The 23,131-nt window shown below is 35.7% G+C and overlaps 4 protein-coding genes across 5 annotated transcripts; all 4 read right to left on the bottom strand.

Annotated features, from left to right (window-relative positions):
• Positions 1-318: 318 nt before the first annotated feature.
• Positions 319-3,773, bottom strand: LOC108828973 (glutamine synthetase, chloroplastic). 2 transcript variants are annotated; one of them, XM_018602619.2, is made up of 12 exons: positions 3,616-3,773; positions 2,940-3,192; positions 2,813-2,852; positions 2,621-2,724; positions 2,481-2,529; positions 1,746-1,852; positions 1,573-1,660; positions 1,351-1,479; positions 1,184-1,258; positions 847-1,098; positions 709-769; positions 319-623 (listed from the first exon to the last, which is right to left on the bottom strand). In XM_018602619.2, the coding sequence occupies exons 2-12, from the start codon at positions 3,182-3,184 to the stop codon at positions 484-486; spliced, it is 1,290 nt and encodes a 429-aa protein (XP_018458121.1). In that variant the 5' UTR covers positions 3,185-3,192; positions 3,616-3,773; the 3' UTR covers positions 319-483. The 2 variants fall into 2 exon arrangements, with proteins under 2 accessions (XP_018458121.1, XP_018458122.1); XM_018602620.2 differs by having other exon boundaries at positions 2,940-3,210; positions 3,616-3,771.
• Positions 3,774-11,045: 7,272 nt separating this feature from the next.
• On the bottom strand, positions 11,046-15,782 carry LOC108828963 (uncharacterized). Its single transcript, XM_018602609.2, has 8 exons — positions 15,397-15,782; positions 14,352-15,295; positions 13,658-14,246; positions 13,418-13,559; positions 12,904-13,369; positions 12,015-12,794; positions 11,718-11,978; positions 11,046-11,632 (listed from the first exon to the last, which is right to left on the bottom strand). Exons 1-8 carry the CDS (start codon positions 15,780-15,782, stop codon positions 11,046-11,048), a joined length of 4,155 nt encoding a protein of 1,384 aa, XP_018458111.2.
• Positions 15,783-18,296: 2,514 nt separating this feature from the next.
• Positions 18,297-21,485, bottom strand: LOC108828964 (uncharacterized). Its single transcript, XM_018602610.1, has 10 exons — positions 21,429-21,485; positions 20,105-20,369; positions 19,904-20,000; positions 19,699-19,823; positions 19,533-19,617; positions 19,319-19,448; positions 19,063-19,247; positions 18,852-18,975; positions 18,550-18,765; positions 18,297-18,449 (listed from the first exon to the last, which is right to left on the bottom strand). Exons 1-10 carry the CDS (start codon positions 21,483-21,485, stop codon positions 18,297-18,299), a joined length of 1,437 nt encoding a protein of 478 aa, XP_018458112.1.
• A 330-nt stretch (positions 21,486-21,815) lies between these two features.
• LOC108828965 (uncharacterized) lies at positions 21,816-22,676 on the bottom strand. The gene is made up of 2 exons (XM_018602611.1): positions 22,650-22,676; positions 21,816-22,586 (listed from the first exon to the last, which is right to left on the bottom strand). Exons 1-2 carry the CDS (start codon positions 22,674-22,676, stop codon positions 21,816-21,818), a joined length of 798 nt encoding a protein of 265 aa, XP_018458113.1.
• Positions 22,677-23,131: the final 455 nt, after the last annotated feature.

Raw genomic sequence — 23,131 nt, 5'->3', positions numbered from 1 at the left:
TTTTCGGGTTTTTCGCGGGTTACCCTAATGACACCGGGTTTTGTTCGGGTTTTTTAGTTTATGGTATTTTTTGGGCGGGTTCATTTCGGGTTCGGGCCGGGCTGGGTAATTTTGCCCATCACAACATCCCTAGCCACAAGTAACACATTTGCCTCTTCAGATTTTGGAAAGCCTTCAATGAAATCCATGGACACTTCTGACGTACTTGTGATTGAAGTGAGATTGGGTGAAGGAACCCGACTGGTTTACTCGAAGCCATATATAAAATCACATTAGCCATGATGACATTAGGACAAGATCTTACAGTTAGATCATAAATAACCAATAGAAAAGGGTGAACATTCCCAATGAAATTCTGGTTTTTTCAACAGTGCAAATGAAAAAAAAAAGAAGATAAGAATGTCTTAATCCGAACCAGTGTGCTAAACAACATTTATGATCCCGGGAAGATCACATAAATAGACATGCGTGTTCAGGAATAAATTAAACTTTCAAAGAAAGCTTCTGAGCAGCAAGTGCTTCAGCCTCAAGGGTTGGCTCCCAGAGAAGTGTGGTCTCTGCCAACAGTGAAGTCACAATGTATGGGTCCATGTTAGACGCTGGACGCCGATCTTCCAAGTAACCTATACTCCAATTTCACAACGATATATAATATGTTAGCAAATATATAGGGTATCATAAGAATAAAAAACAATCCAGAATAAGTACCTTTTCCTTTCTTCTCGGTATCACGTCCAACACGAATTGAGCATCCACGGTTAGCCACGCCCTGCCAAGTCAATGTTTAATGCAAATGAGCGTATGAAACGTGAAGATATCTTGTAGACTCTTATTGCATGTTTATACCCATGAGAATTGGTCGATACTGGCTGTCTCGTGCTTTCCGGTCAACCTTCTCTCATTGCCTTCACCGTAGGCACTGATGTGCTCCATGTGACGAAGCGAGAGGTTCAAGATGGCCTTTTTAATCACCTCAAATCCTCCATCCTCTCTCATGCTCTTTGTACTGTAATTGGTATGGCAACCAGCACCGTTCCAGTCACCCTCAATTGGTTTGGGATCAAGGGTTAGGACGACACCAGCTTGTTCTGTGATTCTCTGCAAAAACAAACGTACAACAACAGTTAGATATAATAGCTTAATTCTCACTCACTGTTTCTTTACAAACGAGACTCTTAATTACCTCAAGAAGGTATCTAGCACACCAAACATGATCACCTGCTTCGATTCCTACGCTCGGGCCAACTTGGAATTCCCACTGCACATAATAATGGTTTATAACATCTGAGTAGGCAACATTAATACAAACATAAGTTTTTTTTAATCAAAGCTTCTTTGAGAAAAGAGTACCTGTCCTGGCATAACTTCGCCATTAGTACCACTGATGTTAATTCCAGCATACAAACAAGCTTTGTAATGAGCATCTGAAATGTCACGTCCCCAAGACTTTTCAGCTCCAACTCCACAGTAGTAAGGACCCTGACACCATCCAGACAAATTGGTTACTTTTGCTTTTTTTTTAAAAAAAAAATTGGGAACCAAACCAAAGTCTTAGCTTGACTTGGTTATCACCTGAGGACCAGGATATGCTCCAACGGGCCAACCCAAAGGCCAGTTCACGTTTGGCTGAAGTAAAGTGTACTCTTGTTCGATGCCAAACCTGAAATCATGATTAAGACTATATATTCAGACTTGGGATTGGAGGTTAACATATAATAAATGAGAATTTTCGTGTAGTGACAAACCATGGAATCTCTTCATTGACCTTCTTGTTGCTGAAAATCTCAGCAGCTCTTGCCCGTTTGTTTGTCGGAATTGGCTCACCAGCTGGTGTGTAGGTATCACAGATAACCTTCACATAAATAAGGCTCAATACTTAAAGAGTGAGTACAAAAAATGTTGCATATACATATACAGTAGAAACTCTTTAAACTAATATTTAATAAATTAATAAACACATTAAATTATTAAATTTCTTCGATCACGAGTTGAGACAGTTCAAAATATGACACAAATCGATAAAATAGTAAGATAATAATTTTTAGAAAATCATATGGAATTATTTAGTCCCAATAAAATCATAAATTAATAATTTATATATTTAAAAGGTTTATATAAGTACAAAAAATATTGTATTATTTTTTTATATTTACAATGAAAGTTTTCTCTATATTTTTTTAGCATTTCATAAATTTTGATAATATCTAATAAAACTACATCTAAACTATATTTAAATTCTATGAAACATAATTTGTATACACTAAATAGTTATGACAAAAAAATATAAAAGTTGAATTTCTAAAATTTAATAATATATATATATATATATATATAAGATAAAATCAACTATTTATTATTTTATAAAATATATTCTAAAATAGAGAATCTAAAAAAGACAACTTCTTGTAAATTAATAATTCATTATTAATTTATAGTGATTTTTCATTTTACTATATTATAAAGTCTAATGACACACATACCAATATGTTATTGCCTCCACGGAAAGGATCTCTGAAGATAGCTTGCGGACTGAATAACACAGCATCAATACACGAATATTAGTTAATGAAATAAATATCAAACGAGAGAAATGTTAAAATTGCCTTGAGATAAGACATACTAGAGAATCACTTCACTATCTTCACCAGGTGCTTGTCCGGTACTTGAACCATCGTAGTTCCACTTGGGAAGCTCAGAAGGATCTTCCACAGGCTTTTCAAGAGTCTGAAATTTTCAAGAAACCATTCATTTATCTATTACAATCATAGACAGTAGCATAAAATTTACCACAAAGTCTATTACTGTATCATACCCTTGACTTGCTCCTAAGGTCAATTCCAGATCCGCCAATCCTATTCAAACAAAAGGACAAGAATCTTATATTAGAAATGAGATGAGAAACATACGCCATCCACTCATTGTTGGTTATAGTACTATACCAGATGTACTCAGCGATGATCCGGTCAGTAAAAGGTTTGGTGTCTAGATTGAGAAGACTCTCAACTCTGTTGATTGTACTGTTATCAGATTGGAGAGCCATCACTTTGATGCTTCTGACTTTGCTGCTGCTGCTCTGTTTCTTCTGTTTCAACACAACCGAGTTCCATAACTTTGACGATGCAATGGAGCTGGGTTTAGCCAATCTCATCTGACATGTTGGAGAAGCTGCCAATATCTGCGCCATTTGGATCCCTGTTCAAAATCAAAAATCTAAACCCAAATCAAGATTCTACAACTTTATATAATTAGACTAAAATGGGATCAAGATTCTTGACCAACACTGATCAAACTCACTAAAAGGTGATTAGAAAGTAACCAAAATGCATTAAGTCAAAGAGAAAAGACAAAGAGATTCACTTAAAATACCAAAAGGTGTGACGATCCTTGTTGATATTAACTCAAAAAGAAGAGAATTGTATATTAATTAGTAAGTGGTGGACCCGAGATCTACTGTAATCCACCTTTTTAGAAGCAAATCAGCAAAGAATGACAGAGTTCAACTTTTTATTACATTACATGTTTAAAAGATTCTCTTACCAGAAACAGATAGGTTTCTAAATCCAGTAACAAGATCGGATCAAATGCAGGAAAGAAGTAATAAGAACAGAGAAGTACCTGGAACTTGAAGAAGACTCTAAGTCTGATTTCAGAAGACTTGAGTGTTTGCAACAAATGGCAAAGGAAGAGTTGACAAATATGAAAGAGAAGCCTTAGAATTATAATATGCTTTCCTAAAATAAATAAAAAATAGAATATATTTTTCTTTTAAAAGAAGGGATATAGTGAAATTGGCTTTTGCAAAAGAGATAGGGGTGTGCTCTACGAGTGGCGCAAATTTGAGTTTCAGTTTTGTTTTTGTTTTTTGGTAAACGCTCTGCAGATAAGGGTGTCCTTTCGGCCTCTCAACTTCAATACTACAATGTATCAAATCTTGTAAGTACACACGTGTTGATACATAGATACAGTAGAATCTCTATAAATTAATAATGTTGGGATTTTAAAATTTTATTAATTTATAAAAATATTAATTTACAAAAGTTTCCCTTTTTATGATTTTCAAATTATTTTAAATATTTTTGTTTATATAATAAGAAAATATTTGTTTTTACCGTATATACATTATTTAAATTTAAAAAATTTGATTTTTATATTGTTTTACTATCTTATTTGGTATGTATTTTTATGTTTCATAGAACTGTTGTGTAGTTTTCGACATAAATTTATTAAATATTATAAAAAATTGAAATTCTAAGAAAATAAAGTTGTTTTCATTGTGAATATAAAACCAACAACATAATGTTTAGTTTGTACTTATATAACAAATATATAGATAGATTATTAATTTACGATTTTAATGGGACTATATATTTACATAAGAATTTTAAAAAATATTATTATCTTTTTATTTTATCAATTTATGTTATATTTTACATTGCCCCAAATTGAAATCGATAAAATTTATTAATTTGTAGAAATTATTAAATTACTGATTATTAATTTATAGAGATTCTACTGTAATATGTGTTGATACATATACTTGGAAGATATGTAAAATCTTGTCAATGTTCTAAGAGTTAATCAGAAACAGATCATGTTTATTCTGTTTTTTTTTTTTTTTATGTCATCAGCGTAAACAAAACTCTCATCTAGACTCGGAAAACCAAGCCGGCAACTCTGCATCCATGTGAACAACAAAAGACGGTTGAATCCTTACACTTCGTGCTAGTTTGTCCGCCTGCATATTCTGCGTTCGTGGTACATGAATTATCTCTGAGTTGATGAGAACGTCTTTAAGGGTCTTTATGTCTTCCAAATAACTTGCAAAAGCTGGCCATTCCTCTGGTTCCGAAACCATCTTCACCAATTGGGAACAATCCGTTGCAAACGTAACCCTGAACTGACGTAAATTTCTCATACATTCCATTGCCCATATCAGCGCCTCGACTTCAGCATGAAGGGGAGAGAGACTCGCTCTGACATTCCTTGCTCCCATTAAACTATCAAAACCTTCTAGAGTACTATACCAACCTTGTCCTGAGGCTTTCTCTTTGTCTTTCCATGAACCATCAGTGAAACACCATCTCTCTGGTCTTGATACAGGGAGGATTTCATCAATCTGTCTCCCTTGAATCTGAGTATTCGTATTCTGTGCTTCCATCCATAATGCGGATTCTGTCTCTGCCAATTTCAATGTATCTCTAGGATCAACATCAAGGTTGCTAAAAACCTTTAGATTCCTTCCTTTCCAGATGTACCATAGAATCCAAACAAATTGATAACTCTCCACTTTTGGATCAATTCTCCAAAATAAATAATCCATATTGGTAAAAAGTGATTGATAGGGGAAAGTGTCTGGATTTGAAGGGATCCGTGAAAGAGCCCATACCTGGCGTGCTGGTGGGCACTCAAAAACACACATGATTTATTGATTCCTCGGGTGCACCACATCTATCACAACATATATCGCCCTTTAACCTTCTTGCTTGCAAATTCTTTTTAACTGCTATGCATCCTGATATCAATTGCCACAAGAAATGCCTCATCTTTGGTGGACACTTAACTTTCCAACAGTATGCTTTCAGGGTATCTACCGTAGGCCCGTACACTGTCAACGGTTTCTCCTTATCTGGATAAGCTCTCTCCACTTGATAACCTGATTTTACCGTATATTTTCTATTATTTGTAAAATGCCATCCATCCCTATCTTCCAGGTTAGTCCTACTCAGAGGTATACTTTCAATAATTTGAACATCCTGAGGATCCACTAGAGTCCGAAGTGCCTGCGGATTCCACGTTCGTGAAGTTGAATCAATGAGGGCATCAACTGTTAAATCCGGGTAAGTGATGTGAAGATTTTTATTTGCTGGTCTCGGGCGAGTGGATGGGATCCAGGGATCATTCCACACTGAGATGGAAGATCCTGTACCCACCCTTTTAATTAGTCCTTTGCTAACCAGAGATCTAGCTGAAACAATACTCCTCCAGCCATACGACGGGGAGTATGATCGGATCGGTTCCAGGGGTGAAGCATTCCTAAAGTACCGTCCTTTGAAGACCCGTGAAAATAATGTATTAGGTCTCTCTATCAATCGCCAAAGCTGCTTGCCAAGCATCGCCGTATTAAAATCCGTAAGCTCTTTGAATCCCAAACCTCCTTCCTCCTTACTTAAAACTAGCTTGTCCCAAGATTTCCAATGCATGCCCTTAGTGCTTCCTCCTGGGCTCCACCAAAATTGTGCCACTGCACCTGTGAGTTTCTTCGCAGTCGCCTTTGGTAATCTGTAGCACGACATCACATGATTCGGCAAAGCCGTTATCACTGATTTTATGATCACTTCCTTTCCCCCTTTGGTAAAGAACTTGAAAGTCCATCCATTCACCCTGCTATTTAAACGCTCCTGTATAAATCCAAAAACTTGGACTTTAGATCCACCAATATTCTCTGGTAATCCCAAATAAGATCCCATTCCTCCTAGATTCTGTATTCCAAGATGTCTCGTAACTCCTGTCTGCTAGCTTCCTCAATTTTGTGACCAAATTGGATCGATGACTTTTGGAAGTTTATTTGTTGCCCTGAAACCACTTCATATTCCTTTAGAATTCTAAGAATAGTTTGGCACTCTTCCTTCTGCGCCTTGCAGAAAAAAAGACTATCATCTGCGAAAAGCAAGTGCGAAATGGAAGGGCAGGCCCTAGCCACTTTCATACCCGTAGTTGTTTCCCTCTCTCAGCCTTCTTTATATTAGCAATCAAAGCTTCAGTACACATAATAAATAAATAAGGCGATAACGGATCCCCTTGCCGTAAACCCCTATGAGGAACTATAAGGCCTCGAGGTTGACCATTCAATAATACCTGATACTGCACTGAAGATATACATCCCATCATCAATTTTATCCAATGAGAATCAAAACCCATTTTATGCAGGAGAGCCTAAATAAAATCCCACTCAACTCTATCATACGCTTTACTCATATCCGTTTTGATAGCCATAAACTTACTCTGGCAAGCTTTATTAGTCCTCAGCCCGTGAAACATTTCCTGGGCGATGAGTATATTATCTGAAATCAACCTTCCTGCCACAAAAGCCGACTGAGTCTCTGAAATAAGTTTTGGAAGACAAAACTTCAATCTCTGGCACAACACTTTTGATATGATCTTGTACCCAACATTACACAAACTTATAGGTCGTATCTCTGTCATCTTTGTTGGTCGTTCCGCCTTGGGTATCATACAGATGTTAGTAATGTTTAACCTGGAATCCATCTCCCCCGAAACCAGAAAATTATTTACCATTTCCACCAAATCTTTCTTAATGATATGCCACGAGTGCTGAAAAAATAGAGCAGTCATTCCATCTGGGCCAGGTGCCTTCTCGGGATGCATCATAAATAGAGCCTGTCTTACCTCCTCCTCAGTTGCCAAGTTTAACAACCTTTGGTTCGTCTGATGGGTAATGCTTGGTGTGATCTCTTCGAGAAAATCATCAAACTCCGATGGGGAGGTAGTAGTAAATAAATCCTCAAAATAATCTACAGCTACCTTCTCAATATCTTGTTCCTCTGTGATCCAATTTCCCCCTTCATCATAAAGTCCCACAATCCTGTTCCGAGCACGCCGTTGTTTTGTTAAAGCATGATAAAATTTAGTACTGCGATCCCCAGCCGTATTCCATGTATTCCTACTTTTCTGCTGCCAGTAATCTTCCTCATTTTTATATGCATCTTGCAATTTTTTCGAGATCTCCAAAATCTCCTCTTGGGTTCTGTTATCATCTGTTTGAACATTTTCCAAAGCCTTTTGAAGGTCTGCTATCTTTTCCTTCCCATAAGGTGGGTTATTTTTCCGCCATTTAGCTACCTCGTGTCGACAATTACTGATTTTTGTAACAATATCTACTGCACCTCCTCCACTATTTTCCTGCCATCCCATAACTATAGATTCCATAAGTCCATCTTGCCCTATCCATCTTTTATCAAACCGAAATTGACCCCTCTTCCTTTGAACTTTATCCTCTAGAAAGGCCACCACCGGACGGTGGTCTGACCCGACCATTCCTAAATATTCTGTAAAAGAAGCTGGGAAGAGCGTATGCCAGTCTTCATTTGCTAGAGCCCGATCCAACCTGCATCTAATTGTCGTTGTTCCTTTTCCTTTGCCTCTTCTACCTTGCCATGACATTTTATTACCCCTGGCAGGGAACTCTAGTAAACCACAATTTCGTATCATATAATTAAATGGAACGAAAGAAGCTGCACTTCGCAAAGTACCGCCTTCTTTCTCATGATTTCCTGTGATCTCATTCAAATCTCCAATAATAAACCAAGGATCACTCCTTGCTAACCCATATCTCGTCAGCCGCTCCCACACTTGTTCCCGTAACTTTGGGACAGGATCACCATACACAAAAGTTAAAAAAACAATTTTTCCTTTTATTACTGCCTCCACATCGATCATACAATTACTAGAATATAGGACCTTGACCTGATATTCGTTGTTATAAAAGAGAGCTAAGCCACCACTTCTACCGATCGGATCCACCGTGACCAAGTTATCATAACCAAAATGTGTTTGAAAACCATTCACAAATCCAAAGTCTTGCTTTGTTTCAACCAAGAATAAAAAATCAGGTTTATATTTGTACCAAATTTCCCGCAAATAACTTATTGTCCATTTACTTCCGGCACCACGACAATTCCAGCTAAGTACTTTCATAAAAAAACTGATTTTTGGCTCCACTGAGCTAATAATTTTGGAGATGAAGAACTCCCATGAACACTCAACCTTGCACCCGAAACCTCTAGCCATTGTACCGAACTCCATATTTGTACACATCCTGTTTCGAATAAGATTTGAATATAACGACAATAATAACGATTACTAGATCTTGACCCGCCCGACTGGGCGGGTGTTTGTTTTAACTTGTATAACTATAACTAATTTATATCCAATAGAAAATTATTGGTTGGATTAAGTACGGACCACGTTATTCGCTATGTATGATATGATTGTTATTGTATTTACTGTCTTTGTAACACGAAAAATAAAAATAAGTCCACGGTATTCACTATGATATAATTGTTATTGTATTTAATATATTTGTAATACAAAAAAACGTGGAAATACATTAGTATTGTTAAATATATATATTTGCATTGTTTATTTGACATTGTGGTCACAATAATGAAACTGTAATTAAAATATGTTAATTATATATATATTATTCAGAACAAAAAACTTTGTTGAGAGAAAAATATAATTACATATGTATTATTTATAAAATATAAAATATAAATTTCAGTAGCTATAATAAAACAACAAAAACTTTGGTGGCCCAATTAATATTTGAGTTCTCAAAATTGAGTTATCAAAATGGACAATAATATGAAATGAAATAATTTGGCCCAATTCAATAATAACAGGTTTTTTTCCGGGAAAAAAAAACGTTAAACCTAACAACTAAAGCTTTACTCTCTCTCTCTCTTTGTCGGCTCAAATTGAGTTTTCAGAATCTCACATAACGATTTCAAAAGCTCCATCGATATCGAATCGGTGAATATCATTCTGTTTAATTGAAATTCGATTTTGTAATTAAGATGGTTTCTGATAGCAGGTTCGATCTTCTTTCTCCTTTGTTCTTTGTTATACTGATGTTTATTTTCAGATTATTTTTCTTACAATTTCTCTGTAAACTGGATTCACTGTAAGTTAACATCCAATTTTTCATATTTCGTAGATCCATAAACTATCTGAAGTACTTTCTTCCACATGACAGTCTTCTTATCTTCAACCTCGAACATCAATTCTGATCTTCTACATTGAGCGATCTCCATGACCATCGAGTCTTACAGCGGGGTTAAACATCATCACGAAAGGTTTATTCTTAAACACTGACTTCAGGCATCTGAAAAGATCAGCCTGATGACTATTTATTAAACCACATGACCCTGATTTGTCCACAGAGTACAGAACATCAGGAAAACAGAACAGCAGCACGAAGATGAGACTTGACTATACAACTGATCTCAATGAAGTTACATTGCTCAAACGCTTTTTATACGAGAATAAGGGTGATTTTAGTGACATGAAACCTGAAGAATTCGATTATTCGGCTATGAGATTGTGTAAGTTACTCTTCTACAGTTTAACAATCCAACATTTATTATAATTTTCGAAAAGTTTTTTAGTTCTGAAAACAAAATCTACAAACCGTCTTGCAGTTTTCTTCTTTGGGGGTTTATCAAAAATTAAATTTTAACTTCTGACACAAAATTCATTGAGTTGAAATCGCATTCGAGATTGTTTTGTGTTTTCTCCGCGGATTTTTCATCTACGTATATAATTTTCCATTGGTTCGAATGTTAGGTTTCAGAAGAAATTATGATGAGGAAACTTTGACAGAAAGAGAGGAAGAAAGTATGGTGTCAGGCTACAATGTTACTCGTCGGTGGCAGATAACAAAGCGTGGATCAAATCCTGAATACATAGAGAAGGTTAGTAATATACAGACTTTCTTTAAGTCATCGTTTGTGACATTGATATGCAAAGATCATTATTAGTTCATAAAATCTGCCGGTTTAGAATCCTATCAAATTAGAGTTGAGAATAATAAACACCTTATCAATAGTGTTTAGGTTATGGCTGCTTCTAGTATATCTTAGTTTCCATTGAATACTTGTGATCTTTGCAATAGTCGAGCTTTATAAGCAGTTCTCTAGCTATCTTAAGAACTTGTGATTGCAATTGAAAAAAAAAACAAATAGGTATTGAATAGAATCACGTGCATTATTATAGGAATGAAGTTGTTCGGAAATAAATTGCAATGTGGCTACAAACAGAAAATGATTTCAGTCTAGGTAACTTCTGAAAGAAGAGCCCATATCCTTGCTGTAATAAAATCTGCAATGATAAAAAAAAATTCTTAGACAACAGGAAAATGAATTTGAGGAATATAAAGTAGTCCAAACTATAGTTGCATCCACTCGCAAGTTATAACAAATTAAATAGTTCAGGTAAAATTAAAATTATTGAAAAGACATACCTCATCAATCCCTTTGTTCAAGATTGTTGAAAATCTGTTTAAAAACAACATTCATGGTTTTTTTCTGAGGCTTGCCATCTTTGTCCAGAATCAATATTTTCAAACCTTTCTTTGACGTCACTCTAGAAATTGCTACATATAGCTGTCCATGTGAAAACACCGGTCTTGGCAGAAAGAGCCCAACTTCTGATAATGATTGTCCTTGGCTTTTGTTTATAGTTATAGCAAAAGCCACAGCTAAAGGTAATTGCCGTCTGCGCATTTTAAAAGGCAATCTAGTATCTGATGGTGTTATTAACAATCTGGGAATGTATACTGTCTCCCCAACTCTTTCTCCAGTGATGATTCTAGCCTTAACCATCAAATCCATTAACTCTGTGATCTGCAGCCTCGTTCCATTCATTAATCCTTCTGTAGGAGCAATATTCCTTAGAACCATAACAGGACAACCAACCTTGAGTCTAAGACTGTGGTTTGGCAATCCAGACACCTTAATAGTGTTCAAGAAATCAGGACCAAGAGCTTCATCACTAATAGAAATTTTATCTATTGGATCAATACTATCTGCGCTAATGTAGATCCTTTCCTCACCTGTAATGAAAATTATTAATCAGCACAGAAATACTCAAAAAAAAATTAGATTTTCGTTACTTAAGGAGTAAAAACATAATCTTACCATCAAGCTTATCCAACATATATTCATTTATCATGTTGACATCTTCATTAGTAGGACAAAGAATAGCTCTCTCTTGGAAAAAATTAGGTTCTTTCTTATCTTGTAACAAAGCACTATCCCCATACACAGCTTTGCTTATGGCTTCTATAGGATCATCTGAATCCATAATCAAAAACTCTTCAGGAATATCGATCTCAGCTTCGCCATCGTTAGGCTCTGCAATTTTACCTTCTCCAACCTTTAAGATCCACTCAGAGAATTCTTTAAGTTCTTGTGCCTCTTCTGGTGTCAAATCACCAGACAATAGCCGCATGTTCTTTGTGAGTTTGAAGACTTTACAGTGCTCCCAAAGATAAGAAGAATTCAGTGTGGCAAAAACAATGTCAGCCCTTCCAGCTCCATGTATTACAGGTAGAATCTGTCGAAAATCACCTCCAAACAATACAACCTTCCCACCAAAAGGTTTAGTTCTATGCTTCCCCATAATATCAGACATGCTTCTATCTAGAGCTTCAAAACAATGCTTACTCATCATAGGTGCCTCATCCCATATAATGAGTGATGCTTCTTTTACCAAATTAGCTTGATCTGATCCAGGAGCCATAGTACACGAAGAAAACTCATCAGGGCTGAGTGGTATGCCAAATCTTGAGTGAGCAGTCCTTCCGCCTTGTAACAACAAAGATGCTATTCCACTTGACACAACATTAAGAACAATATCTCCTTTAGAACGAATGGCTGCAGATATTAATTTCCAAAGGAAGGTTTTCCCAGTACCGCCAAATCCGTAAACGAAAAACATTCCACCTCTTTCTTCATTCACGGCATCGACAATTTCATCAAAAATTTTCTTCTGTTCATCTGTCATCTTTGGAACGTCTCTATCAAGAGTATCTACCAGTTGTTGACGATCATAACTCCGCTCATCTAGTATCAGAACATTGTCATCAGTATCGTCTGTAGGAGGAAGTTGTGGCATAGATAAGAAGTTTGCAAGAGAAGTCCCATTTCGCTTCAGATGCTTCTCAATCTCTTGTAAAGCAAACTTCTTTTTCTCCTCATCACTTAACAAAAGTTCTACAACAAAAAATAGTATAAATTAAGAGATGTTGTAATAACAAATTACGTACATAGCGTGTCTAAAAAGATTCTGAAATTGACAGTCGCAAAAATACATACTACTAACCTGGTCTGTTGAAATAAATCCGGCGATTATACTCAATATCTTCAGACAAAATCTGCCAAGTTTTTTCCCATACTGTTTCTGGTGTAGATAAGGTATTATTATTCAGCATCATAACAAACACATGTCGCAGATCACTTCCAAAGCTCTCAAAACTTCTCCTCACTATATCGTCAATGTACTCTTGATCATCATCTAATAAGCCACGAGCAAAGCATGCATCTTTGTATTCAGGATATGTAACACCATTGTAGGTTTTGATGTCTTCATAACTGGTAGGCCCTCTAACAACGTTCAACAACACACGCAAATAATATGCATCTTCCTGTTTACGGGGAGCATAATTTATCCTGCCGACGCTAAATCCTCTTTTCCGCCTAGTAAACTTCTTCAGGTTCTTCTTGTAAGTATAAAAGTTGGGAATCTGGGCATAGAGGAGAGTTCTAGCAAACGCATCAATTTTATTCAGCTCAAACCATGCCAAGAACATTGTATTCTCAATGAGCTTCCTATTTACAACAACTTCCATCTTATCTTTCCCTCTGAAAATAACATGTTGCTTTCCAGGTAGATGGAAAATAAGCTTCTCAACTGATGTAGATCGAAAGTGAATTGGAAACTGAAAAATCCTCCAACCAGCTTCACATACCGAAACATATCTACAAAAAAATCATTTGTGATGAAATGTGATCAACGATTAGACGTTAAAATATTTATAAACGAATTTGTGAAATGTAAATATAGCAATGCCCATTACCTGCAGTCGAAGTAATCTTTGAATTCATTTCTTTTCTCTACATTTTCTCCTGCGGTTTCAAGCTGGTTCATAAGTACATGGTCAGGTGGTTCGACAGCGACGGTAACACGGTCCTGTCCTTTGTTAATGTACTTAAATAAGTACTTAATAGAACCAGCTTGGTTGCACCATTCGACATTGATATGAGCTCGGTAACGAAGAGACAGTTTCTTGTTGTAAGGAATAACCCAGCGATTGTCTAACTTTATCCCATTCTTTACCACAAAACGTTCGGACTGCTCACGCCTTCTGTAAACAGGAAATCCTTCTCTATTAACTGTAGTCTTCTCAGCATATGGTTTGGGATATAACTTTGAGCACTGTCCATTCTCCATGCATGGTGAATTCATATTAGCAGCTCCACACGGACCATGCATCATCATATCTTTAATGACATCATATAGCTCTGGTTCTTCGTCTTTATCAGGGATTTCCGCACAAATTATCTTATCAATATCATCTGTAGTAGGAAGCTTGTTTTCTTGATGCAAGAATAACAAAACATGTGTGTGCGGCAAACCACGTTTCTGAAACTCAATTGTGTACATTGCTGCAAAATTAGGTTTAAAAGATCAGTTAGTGTATGTAACCAATTAAGAGGAAAAAAATCGAACACTAAAGCTGAAATTTAAGAAATTAAAAAAATTATGCTTACACGATACAGTCTTCCCAAGAATGTGCTTCTTTGTTAAATCATCCATGAATGCTTCAAGTTTCATTTTAAAGATCCTAGAAACAATTTCAGATCTATCCTCTGCCTTTAAATTTCTTTTCTCTAGAAACCTGGTGATCTCTGGCCATTTAGGATTGCATGTGTAAGTGATGAACAGATCCGGAAATCCAAAATGCTTAGAAATGGTCATAGCATCCAAATAATTGTTTTTCATATATCTTGGACCACCAGTGAATGAAGCTGGCAACACAAATTCAGTTCCTTGATCATGCATATCGATTTTTCCTGAAGTCTCAGACTGTTTGATAGAGTCATAACTATCAGATCTCAAAGTAGACTGATTGAACTTGAGATACCGTAGACGGTTAGACTCAATAGTTGTGAAAGCATCCACTACAAATTGCTGAAACAGACGCCTAGCATATAATAGAGTGTGAGACTCATTCCTACGCTCATGAAGACGAAAAGCATAATATTGCCTCATACTAATTGTCTTCTTCTTCAGCTTCTTAGTAGCTTCTGTTACTCCTTTCTGAATACCCAGTCTAAATCCATCTTCTCCGTGTGTAAATAATAGAGGGTACTGCAGTGCTAGATATGAGGGATGAATCTCATTAATCCTCATTAACTTTCCACAATGTTTCTGAAGTACTATATCTCTTTTATCCATATCAAGATTAAAATCTCCAGGAATCAAAGCTGCAACTTCTGATGCTGTTGGTGTGTTGTATGTTCTGCCATCCGTTAGACGATCACTGATGATCCTCATATGAAATGCTTCTTCAGGATTAGTATTAAATCGTTCTCCTGCTGATCTGAAGCTCTTAACATATGGATTGACTTCATCTAAGACTTTCATCAAAACTTCAATAATTTCTTTCCTCAGGTGATTCTTTTTCTTGCCTTTATAGGTAGTTTTACCTCCCCTGCAGTTAAAATGGTAATTATTAGAAGACAAATAACATGGCAGAAACTATAGAAGGTCTCGCCAATCCTACTTTTAAAAAAATATGTACGAAAATGATACCTTAAGCAATTAGCTCTATGTTCAGCTTCATTTTCAGTATCACAGATATACATCTGTCCGAATTTGGCATCTTTACCATCTGGTGGTTTTAAACTACCCAAAAGATGGTAATTTTCTCCTTGCATTTGAAACATCTCTGGCCCAACTCCTTTTCTTAGAGATCTTTCTACTTTCCCACCAAGTGAAGTAAATGAGAAGACCATGTTATAGGCTCTGATATTTTTCTGAAAATGCTTGCATTTTTTATCATCTCCTTCAATCAATCTTTTAAGTTCTGTTGGCGGATCTTTTAACAGAGGCAAAACTACCTGACCTTGTCCACAACAGAGTGAAAAAGAAGGATTTTTGCTATTTTTACGCTTGTTTATCCTTTCGCCATACCACATAATAGCACTACAGTGAGAACATGTATATGTTGGATCACCTTCATCAACGTAAACTGTATATTGGAAAAAAAAAAGAAATGGTGACATGATTCTAGTTACTCAATGTCAAAAATGGTAGTGTAGAAAATAATAACTTCTAGATTTTGGCTCAATTCTTACCATCATTCTTTCGAACAGTTTTGGTTTTACGTTGTTTGGATGCACGTGTACTTGTCTTTGCTTCAATGAATGGTTCTTTAAGAAATTCAGTTTGAGGTTCACATGTTTCCGGCTCTACAGAATCATCAAGTGATTCCTCACTTTCTGTGTCTGAACTCTCCTGGGAACTACAGTCAAACTCTAGAGAATCATCAATTTCTTCAAGTACACCTACATATTATTTTCAAGTTAAAAGTATCTGTGTGATAAAAAAGCATCGGCAAATAACTCGGTTTTACAAATCTACCTCTAAAATCGACATTGTAGTCGCTGTCTGCATCCTCATCATCACTGTCATGATCTTCACACGCATCATCTCCTATGTTAGATTTCGTATTTGCCTTGTCATTTCTTAAGGTCTTTGATATGTTGGTAATTTCTTTTAATACTGTTGGAGGATTCCTTCTTGGCTTCTTTGGGATTTGAACATCAGAATCGTTGTCTCCTACATTGATTCTATCTCTTGCTAGCGCTGTTATGAAAAAACATAATTAGTCTTGTAAACTATGGTTATTTGATACTATGTAAATGTCTTATATACAACATATATGTTTTATATGTTTCTCACAGGATATTGAAGTGAGAGGACTTCTATGCTCCGGAGTAATGTTAGCTGCAAGTTGATGTAAAACCCAACATATATAAGTAAGTGACATCTTTCACTCAAAAAAATCAGTATATAAAACCAGTTACCTATCTTTCTCTTGTTCTTGTTTGCTGAGGTTTTTGGAGTGGTTGATGTTTGCTGTTCGATAGAACCAAATAAATTGATAGCTGGACTGATAGGTACAGGCTGTTGAGTTGTCCTTTGTTTCTTTAGTTTTTTCATAATTTCTTCATTTCCTTCACCTCTGTTCAAATCTCTTGCTAGGAATGTGGCAGAACAATTCGAATTTCAGTGTTGCATCATAGGTGTAGACACTGATTATAAGAAAATTACAATACATCATTTACTAAATAATAATATTGAATCTTACATGATGTAGCAGTGAGACAGCTCCTCTGTTCTGGAGTATAGTTAGAAGCATTTGATGAACCTCCAAAAACTTGCAAAAGAATTTTAAACTCAAGATTTCAATAAGAAAAATAAGTCATATAAATTTCCCAGTTGCATAGATGAACATAGTTAAATTTAGAGAATACCACTAAATATGTTACGTTTGTTTCTTGGTGTTTTAGGAGTGGTATAGATTTGTTCATCTGTAGAACGAATAGAAGTAGTGGCAGAATGCTTAGAAACACCTTCAGAAAGGCTCTTAAAAATTGATGTTAATGGAACTGAATCATTTTCCCTTTGCACTCTTGTAGTTCGAAATCTGCTCTGTTTGTCTTGTAAACCGGCAGTTGCGATGTTTTCAGATGGATGAAGAGGCTGATTCTCTTTGTTAGAGACACCTTTGTCAAGATTTCGTTTCCTTTTCATAGATGCTTGACTCGTCAATAGTGGTTTAGAAAGTTTGTCAAAGCTCTTTGAAAATCTTTTTAATGGTGGTTGTATCCTAAAGGTGGTGATTTTAATAGTTTAGGACGTTTTAAAATTAAAATAGAAACTAAATATTCTGGAAAAATAAGATGCAATCGGTTTTGGTAAGATATCAAAGTGTCGGGATTTGTTTGGATATTATAATCAAATCATTGAAATTTAAAATAAATATTGGGAAGATGTAATCTATCTCAGATTCAGGATTTCTAATAAATCTTCAAAACTGTATTAGATTCTTTTAATGATATTCCAAGATAATAAATTCAAAAATTTATTGGTTCTTTAAGATCTATAGGGACTTTCGATGATACCTCTAAATGTTTATAAGAATTCGACTTTATAAATGTATTATCTTTCAGTACATTTTATAAGGAATTTCGATGATCTCTTTGACAGTTTTGACATTATTTCGACTTTGTAACTAAAATTATCTTACTAACCATAAGTTTCTATTTTTTTAGTTTTTTAGAGAAGCTCGCGAAAATCAGAGGAATCTTCCTACGCACATATCTACAACAGAGCTCATGTAAGTTGTAGAACTTTTTCAAAACAGAATGCTAAGTTGTATGGTAGAATAGGCCGTGGAATTATAGGTTTAGTATGAAATGTTATGATAGTTTTTTTAGTACCGATTTATAATCTACAGGATGAGTTGCAAAAAAATATTATCCTAAGGAGAGTCAAATACTATGGTAAAAAAATATGAATCATATTACTAAAATCCAAAACGCTCTTAAGTAGAAAAAAAACATGAGAATTCAACAACTTAAGCAAATAAACTATAGAAAAAACAGAATTGAAAAATCCATTTGAACAAGAAACTAATGGCACAATCACTTAGTCTTCTCCAACTTCACTGGCTTAATGCACAACTTCTTAGATGTAGAAGTAATGTCTTTCAGCTCAGCATCCTCTTCCTTGCGCTTGACAGTTGGTGTGGTAAATCCTTCAGATGAACTTTCTGAGTTTGGCTTAAGCATAAGAACCTTGTAATGCATTAAAACAAACACATTTCAATCGAGAGAAGTATACAAATCAATATAAAAAATTACAACACAAAAGGATATGATGAACTAAATAACAAACCTCTCCACTGGACAGGGTGCTCGAATTGGTGTCTAAAGCCGAAACAGGTTCAGATTGAGTCTCGATTTTAGGCTGATCATCACCAGTCCATACTTGGGAAACAAAGAAAGTGTTTGATCCACTATCCAAATTTCCTAAGGCAATTGAAATACCAAAACAAAAAGACTTTCCAACTAAAACCTGCAGAGCTGGGGGTATTATTTCAGGATCTTCAATCTACAAAAAGCATCATAGTTTTACAACAGGAATTTTGGAAGAAAAAAAGATAGTTAAATTTATATTTTTATATGACATAAACTTGCCTCATCATATGAACCATCCCAAAGTTCAACAGCCTCAGTACCAACAATGACATTGGCAATAGTGTCAAGCATCATCAATTTGCATGAACCACTGTCATCTTTAACATTCAAATGCAGCTTATACCTGTTTAAATTCACAAACAAATTAGTAATCACCATTAGAACTCAGATTCGTAGGAATACATATCATTACATATAAAGTATCACTTACTTTGGTTCAACCTTTGTGACATTTGATCTACATTTATCGCAATACCACAATGGTTTACCGTTTTGAGACAACTCATTACCACGAATCTTAATGACACGTCTACCGTCGCCAGAACATCCAAAGTAGAACCAACCCCAATCTGTATCGACAGATTCAATTGAACATATTATTTTGCAACTCTCAACCTGTAAAACAGCGCACAAAGTATCAATACAATAACAATTAGTGAGATATAAAAATAAAATGCTGATTCAACCTGAATTGCCACCAATATCTCAGCAATGGATCGGATTTGAACATCATCCCAATCTGTTTTTTGGTGCTTAATCACTTGATTGTCACTATTTTTACCCTCAATAGCAAGAGGAAGATCAACTTGCAACAGTCTGTGAATCGCCAAAAAAATAATAAAAAACAGGATATGAAAGCCATAAGCTATATAAAAAATACTATTGGTCACGGTCACTTACGCCTCTTTGAACTCGATGGCTTCCTTCATGGTTGGGTTGAGGATTACAAGTGAAGCATCAAATGCATTAGTGATCTGTACCTCACCTACAAAAAGATACACTTTTATGTCAAAGTAAAATATGAATTTTATCCGAAGATAATATTTCATTTTGAGGATGGATATACCTTGGTAGAAGCTGATCTTAGCAAATCTAATCAAGCAGATTATGTTTTCAACATTGTTATCATCAATAAACGGCTCAAATTGTTCTGCATATTTCCCCCACAAGCAACACCTCACATCATGACCACTGCATAAAAGTAAATTGAGTTTTCACCAAATATTTTATATAAAATCTTTATAAAGTCCTACAAATTGTATGAAGCTTACTTAGTGTCGCGTAAACGAAAGTGAAGTCTCTTTCGGTCTTTTCCATTAACTTGGATGATTTGTATTCCACCAAGATTGAAAACTTCACCAATGATATCTGAATAAAATTAAAATATATTTCAAGCTAACACAATCACAAGTTACAAAAATGTTCATTTATCAGAGAAATATATTTTATAAAACTCAAAGTAAAGATTGTACCGATGAGGACGTTTGCATCTGACCCTTGTCCACCAAGGTTTTCATAACTCACAAGATTAAGATAAGGATCATCGTCCTCAAACACTGACCGCCCTACGACAGTGTCAGTCGTGAAAGTTATTTTGTAAGGCAGCGGTGTTGGGCGAAATTTACCACTTGAACCTGAAACCTTGAAGTTTTCAATGAATCTCCACTCACCAAGAGGGAGATTTCGTTGAATACGAAACATCTGAGTCTTTTTGCAACTGGCGTGAATTTTACCGCCCTAAAATACAACAATAGCAAAGATTAATATTGCAAGTAGAGACAAAGATTTAGATATTTAATTTCTAAGCAATTTCTCCTTACTGTTTGATCAGCAAGAACACATTCGAGAGTTTCCCCTCAGTAGCTTGTGTTTTGCGACCATGAGTGGAGTAGCTTGACGTGCACTTTCCACGAATCCTTGTGTGGTTTCACTTTGTTAACCATGACGAAAGCTTGATTGTTAGCCATTGATGTTTTCTGTGAACTTTGAATGGTTGTGTGGAAAATAAGTGTAGGATGTGCTATCTATATATAAGGTGCCGATGAGATTTAGGTATTGGACGGGAATAAGTTTAAATTGTAGATATTGCTAGATTGTAGGAAAAATAGTTAAAGAAGTTACTTGATACATGAGAAGATATAAAATTTGAAAAACAGAAAGTTAACAAAAAAAAAGGAAACATAGTTATAAAACGGTTTGTGGTTTACGGGATGTTAACAAAAGATCTAAATCACAAAATCTAAATCATTAAAGTTTGAGTTATCTCCAAGAAAAAGATTAAACAGTTATGGCTAAATCTGCTGGAGATATTTGACTTGCAGCATAAGTCGATGCTTTTTTTTTATTAAATAGTTATCGTAAAATCCGCTTAAGATATTTAATTTGTATGCATGAATAGTAATGGGTAATTCGAAATGGATTTCAGATTTTTATTAAGGCCCACGGTTATCTACGTTGAGTTGAGAGAGATTTGTTATCTTTATGTCCAAACAGTTATTTTCAATACTCTTCTATACATGTTACCAAACAACAGTTATTTTTAATACTCTTCTATACATGTTACCAAACAAAAGTTAATGGTACTTCTACTTTAATAAGATAGATAGATATGTCCCATTATAACAATTAAACAACAGAACTCTCTCCTTTTCCTTAGTGTCTATGACCACTCGTGAAATAAAATAAGCCATAACAACAATATTATTCCAAATATCCACAAACCTACTAACCATTCTTAGTGACACAAACAGGTAGAAAATAATCTTCCGTGTTCCATCTATGGTGTTTAAGTCATACCTTTGTACCAAACCAGAATTCTGTATCCACAGTAAACACCACAAAATCCCATACCATTGTCGAACACTCTCTCTTCGTATCCATATAGTCCAATATTCCACAATAAAATCCTGATACCATTTTACACCGACCTTGCCAACTGTTTTGCCTGAACCAAACGCCTTTGTTTCCCTAAGAAAATTCAATCCATCTCTTTTATTCCAATACCATGATACATGGTTATTACAAGCAAGTAAAGGAAGGCTAATACACAGCCAATATAACTTGAAACCCAGAAATAAAAGATTGCTCACAGAGCTTATTAAAACATAAAATAAACTGCAACACAGCAAACCCACCGAGACCAGTACATCATTTCTCTTCACTGGATGTAAAATCATAAAAACTTCAAGGTTTGGAAGAGGGTGGTTTCGGGATTAATGGTCCCTTCTCCTCTTTCTTTCTTGCAACTTCTCCCTGCTTCTTCCCTGTCTTACCTTGAGCCTTTTTCCTTGGTGATAAAGCCGCCTGCACAAACAGCTTCTTTGAAGTCCCTACAGCCAAAGATGTGGGCTTAAATAAAGCCTTTCTTGATCCCTTCTTTTTGTCCTCATCGTCACCCACAGGTTCCTGTTCTCCCGCCTTCTTCATTTCTTCTTTCTCCTCATTTTTATTGTCCATCTCCTCCACTTCAGTATCTGTGAGAGCCTGGAACTCGTCATCATCTTCCATTAGAGTATCGACCCCATCCAGAATAAGTTCCGAATCATCAAAGACCAAAAGACCATCATCATCCTGCTTTTCCCCTAATTCCATCACCTCTTTAGCTAGCTCTACACTAGGACCATTAATCCCCCCAGCCATTGCCAACTTCTTTTCCTCATCTACTTCCACAGCAAGAGAAACATCAGTTACCTCTAATGGCACTTCATGTCTGTGCCCTGTTGCCTGCTCCACCTCTTCTGATGTCACAGTAGCAGGAGCTATCTGTTTCTGAGCCCCATTCACCACCTCTTCATTGCGTATCTCTCCTTCTTCTTTAGAGTCTGCAACAGAACCGCGTGGTGGTGTTCTTGGGCGTCTCGAGTCTCGTTGGTTCCGATCACGAAGATCCTGAGCCTGACTTCGTGGTGGTTCCCACCTTGATCCCCTGTATCGTGAGTTCCCTTCTGGCTTGAACTAGATACTATAACTAATAATGATAACCCAGGGAATCTTAAAAATGTTTTTTTTTGCTTAAACTTTGGTGAGAATCTTAAAAGGTTCCATGATTTTGCCAGATCTTTTACCAAAATTATCAGATTTTTGTTGAACACTAAATTATCAGATTTTTAATTAGTCAAAAATTATATGTTAGTTTTTATTTATCTTATTAAAATATAAATACTATTTAAATAGTATGTTTAATATTTATTACGTATTTTATTACAATGACATTAATTTTTTAGAATATTAGTATAAGCAATAATCAAATCAATTTATGATTCATTAAACAATGCGAGGAATAAATTAATTTAGTAAGTATCGCATCAAAAGAGAAGGAAAGTGAGAGAGACAGGAGGTTAGTAAGAGTAAGTAGATCTACTGTGTTCCGGCGAGCGGCCGGCGTGTTGAGCGTGCGTGCCGTCGCCGGAACTTACAGTTTTGCTGTTGAACTCGTCTGATTCTCGACTCTCTACCGTCTCCTCCCCGGTACCGCCTTGTCCCAGCCCTGGTTGAGTTAC

Source organism: Raphanus sativus, chromosome 4 (genome assembly GCF_000801105.2).
Source record: "Raphanus sativus cultivar WK10039 chromosome 4, ASM80110v3, whole genome shotgun sequence".
NCBI lineage: Eukaryota > Viridiplantae > Streptophyta > Magnoliopsida > Brassicales > Brassicaceae > Raphanus > Raphanus sativus.
Note: the sequence above shows the minus strand (reverse complement) of the source record. Positions and strands in the feature narration are given on the sequence as shown.

Coding starts and splice junctions, on each gene's coding strand:
- LOC108828965 (XM_018602611.1), bottom strand. CDS start 22,676: ATGGAACCTTTTAAGATTCTCACCAAA. Junction 22,587..22,649: donor CTTTTAAGATTCTCACCAAA/GTTTAAGCAAAA, acceptor TATAGTATCTAG/TTCAAGCCAGAAGGGAACTC.
- LOC108828964 (XM_018602610.1), bottom strand. CDS start 21,485: ATGGTATGGGATTTTGTGGTGTTTACTGTGGATACAGAATTCTGGTTT. Junction 20,001..20,104: donor AGATGCAAACGTCCTCATCG/GTACAATCTTTA, acceptor AATTTTATTCAG/ATATCATTGGTGAAGTTTTC. Junction 19,248..19,318: donor AGATATTGGTGGCAATTCAG/GTTGAATCAGCA, acceptor GCTGTTTTACAG/GTTGAGAGTTGCAAAATAAT.
- LOC108828973 (XM_018602619.2), bottom strand. CDS start 3,184: ATGGCGCAGATATTGGCAGCTTCTCCAACATGTCAGATGAGATTGGCT. Junction 1,661..1,745: donor GTCAATGAAGAGATTCCATG/GTTTGTCACTAC, acceptor TCATGATTTCAG/GTTTGGCATCGAACAAGAGT. Junction 1,099..1,183: donor GTGCTAGATACCTTCTTGAG/GTAATTAAGAGT, acceptor TTGTTTTTGCAG/AGAATCACAGAACAAGCTGG.
- LOC108828963 (XM_018602609.2), bottom strand. CDS start 15,782: ATGTGGTATGGCGAAAGGATAAACAAGCGTAAAAATAGCAAAAATCCT. Junction 15,296..15,396: donor CATAGAGCTAATTGCTTAAG/GTATCATTTTCG, acceptor TTTTAACTGCAG/GGGAGGTAAAACTACCTATA. Junction 11,979..12,014: donor GAACATGCGGCTATTGTCTG/GTGATTTGACAC, acceptor AAGAACTTAAAG/AATTCTCTGAGTGGATCTTA.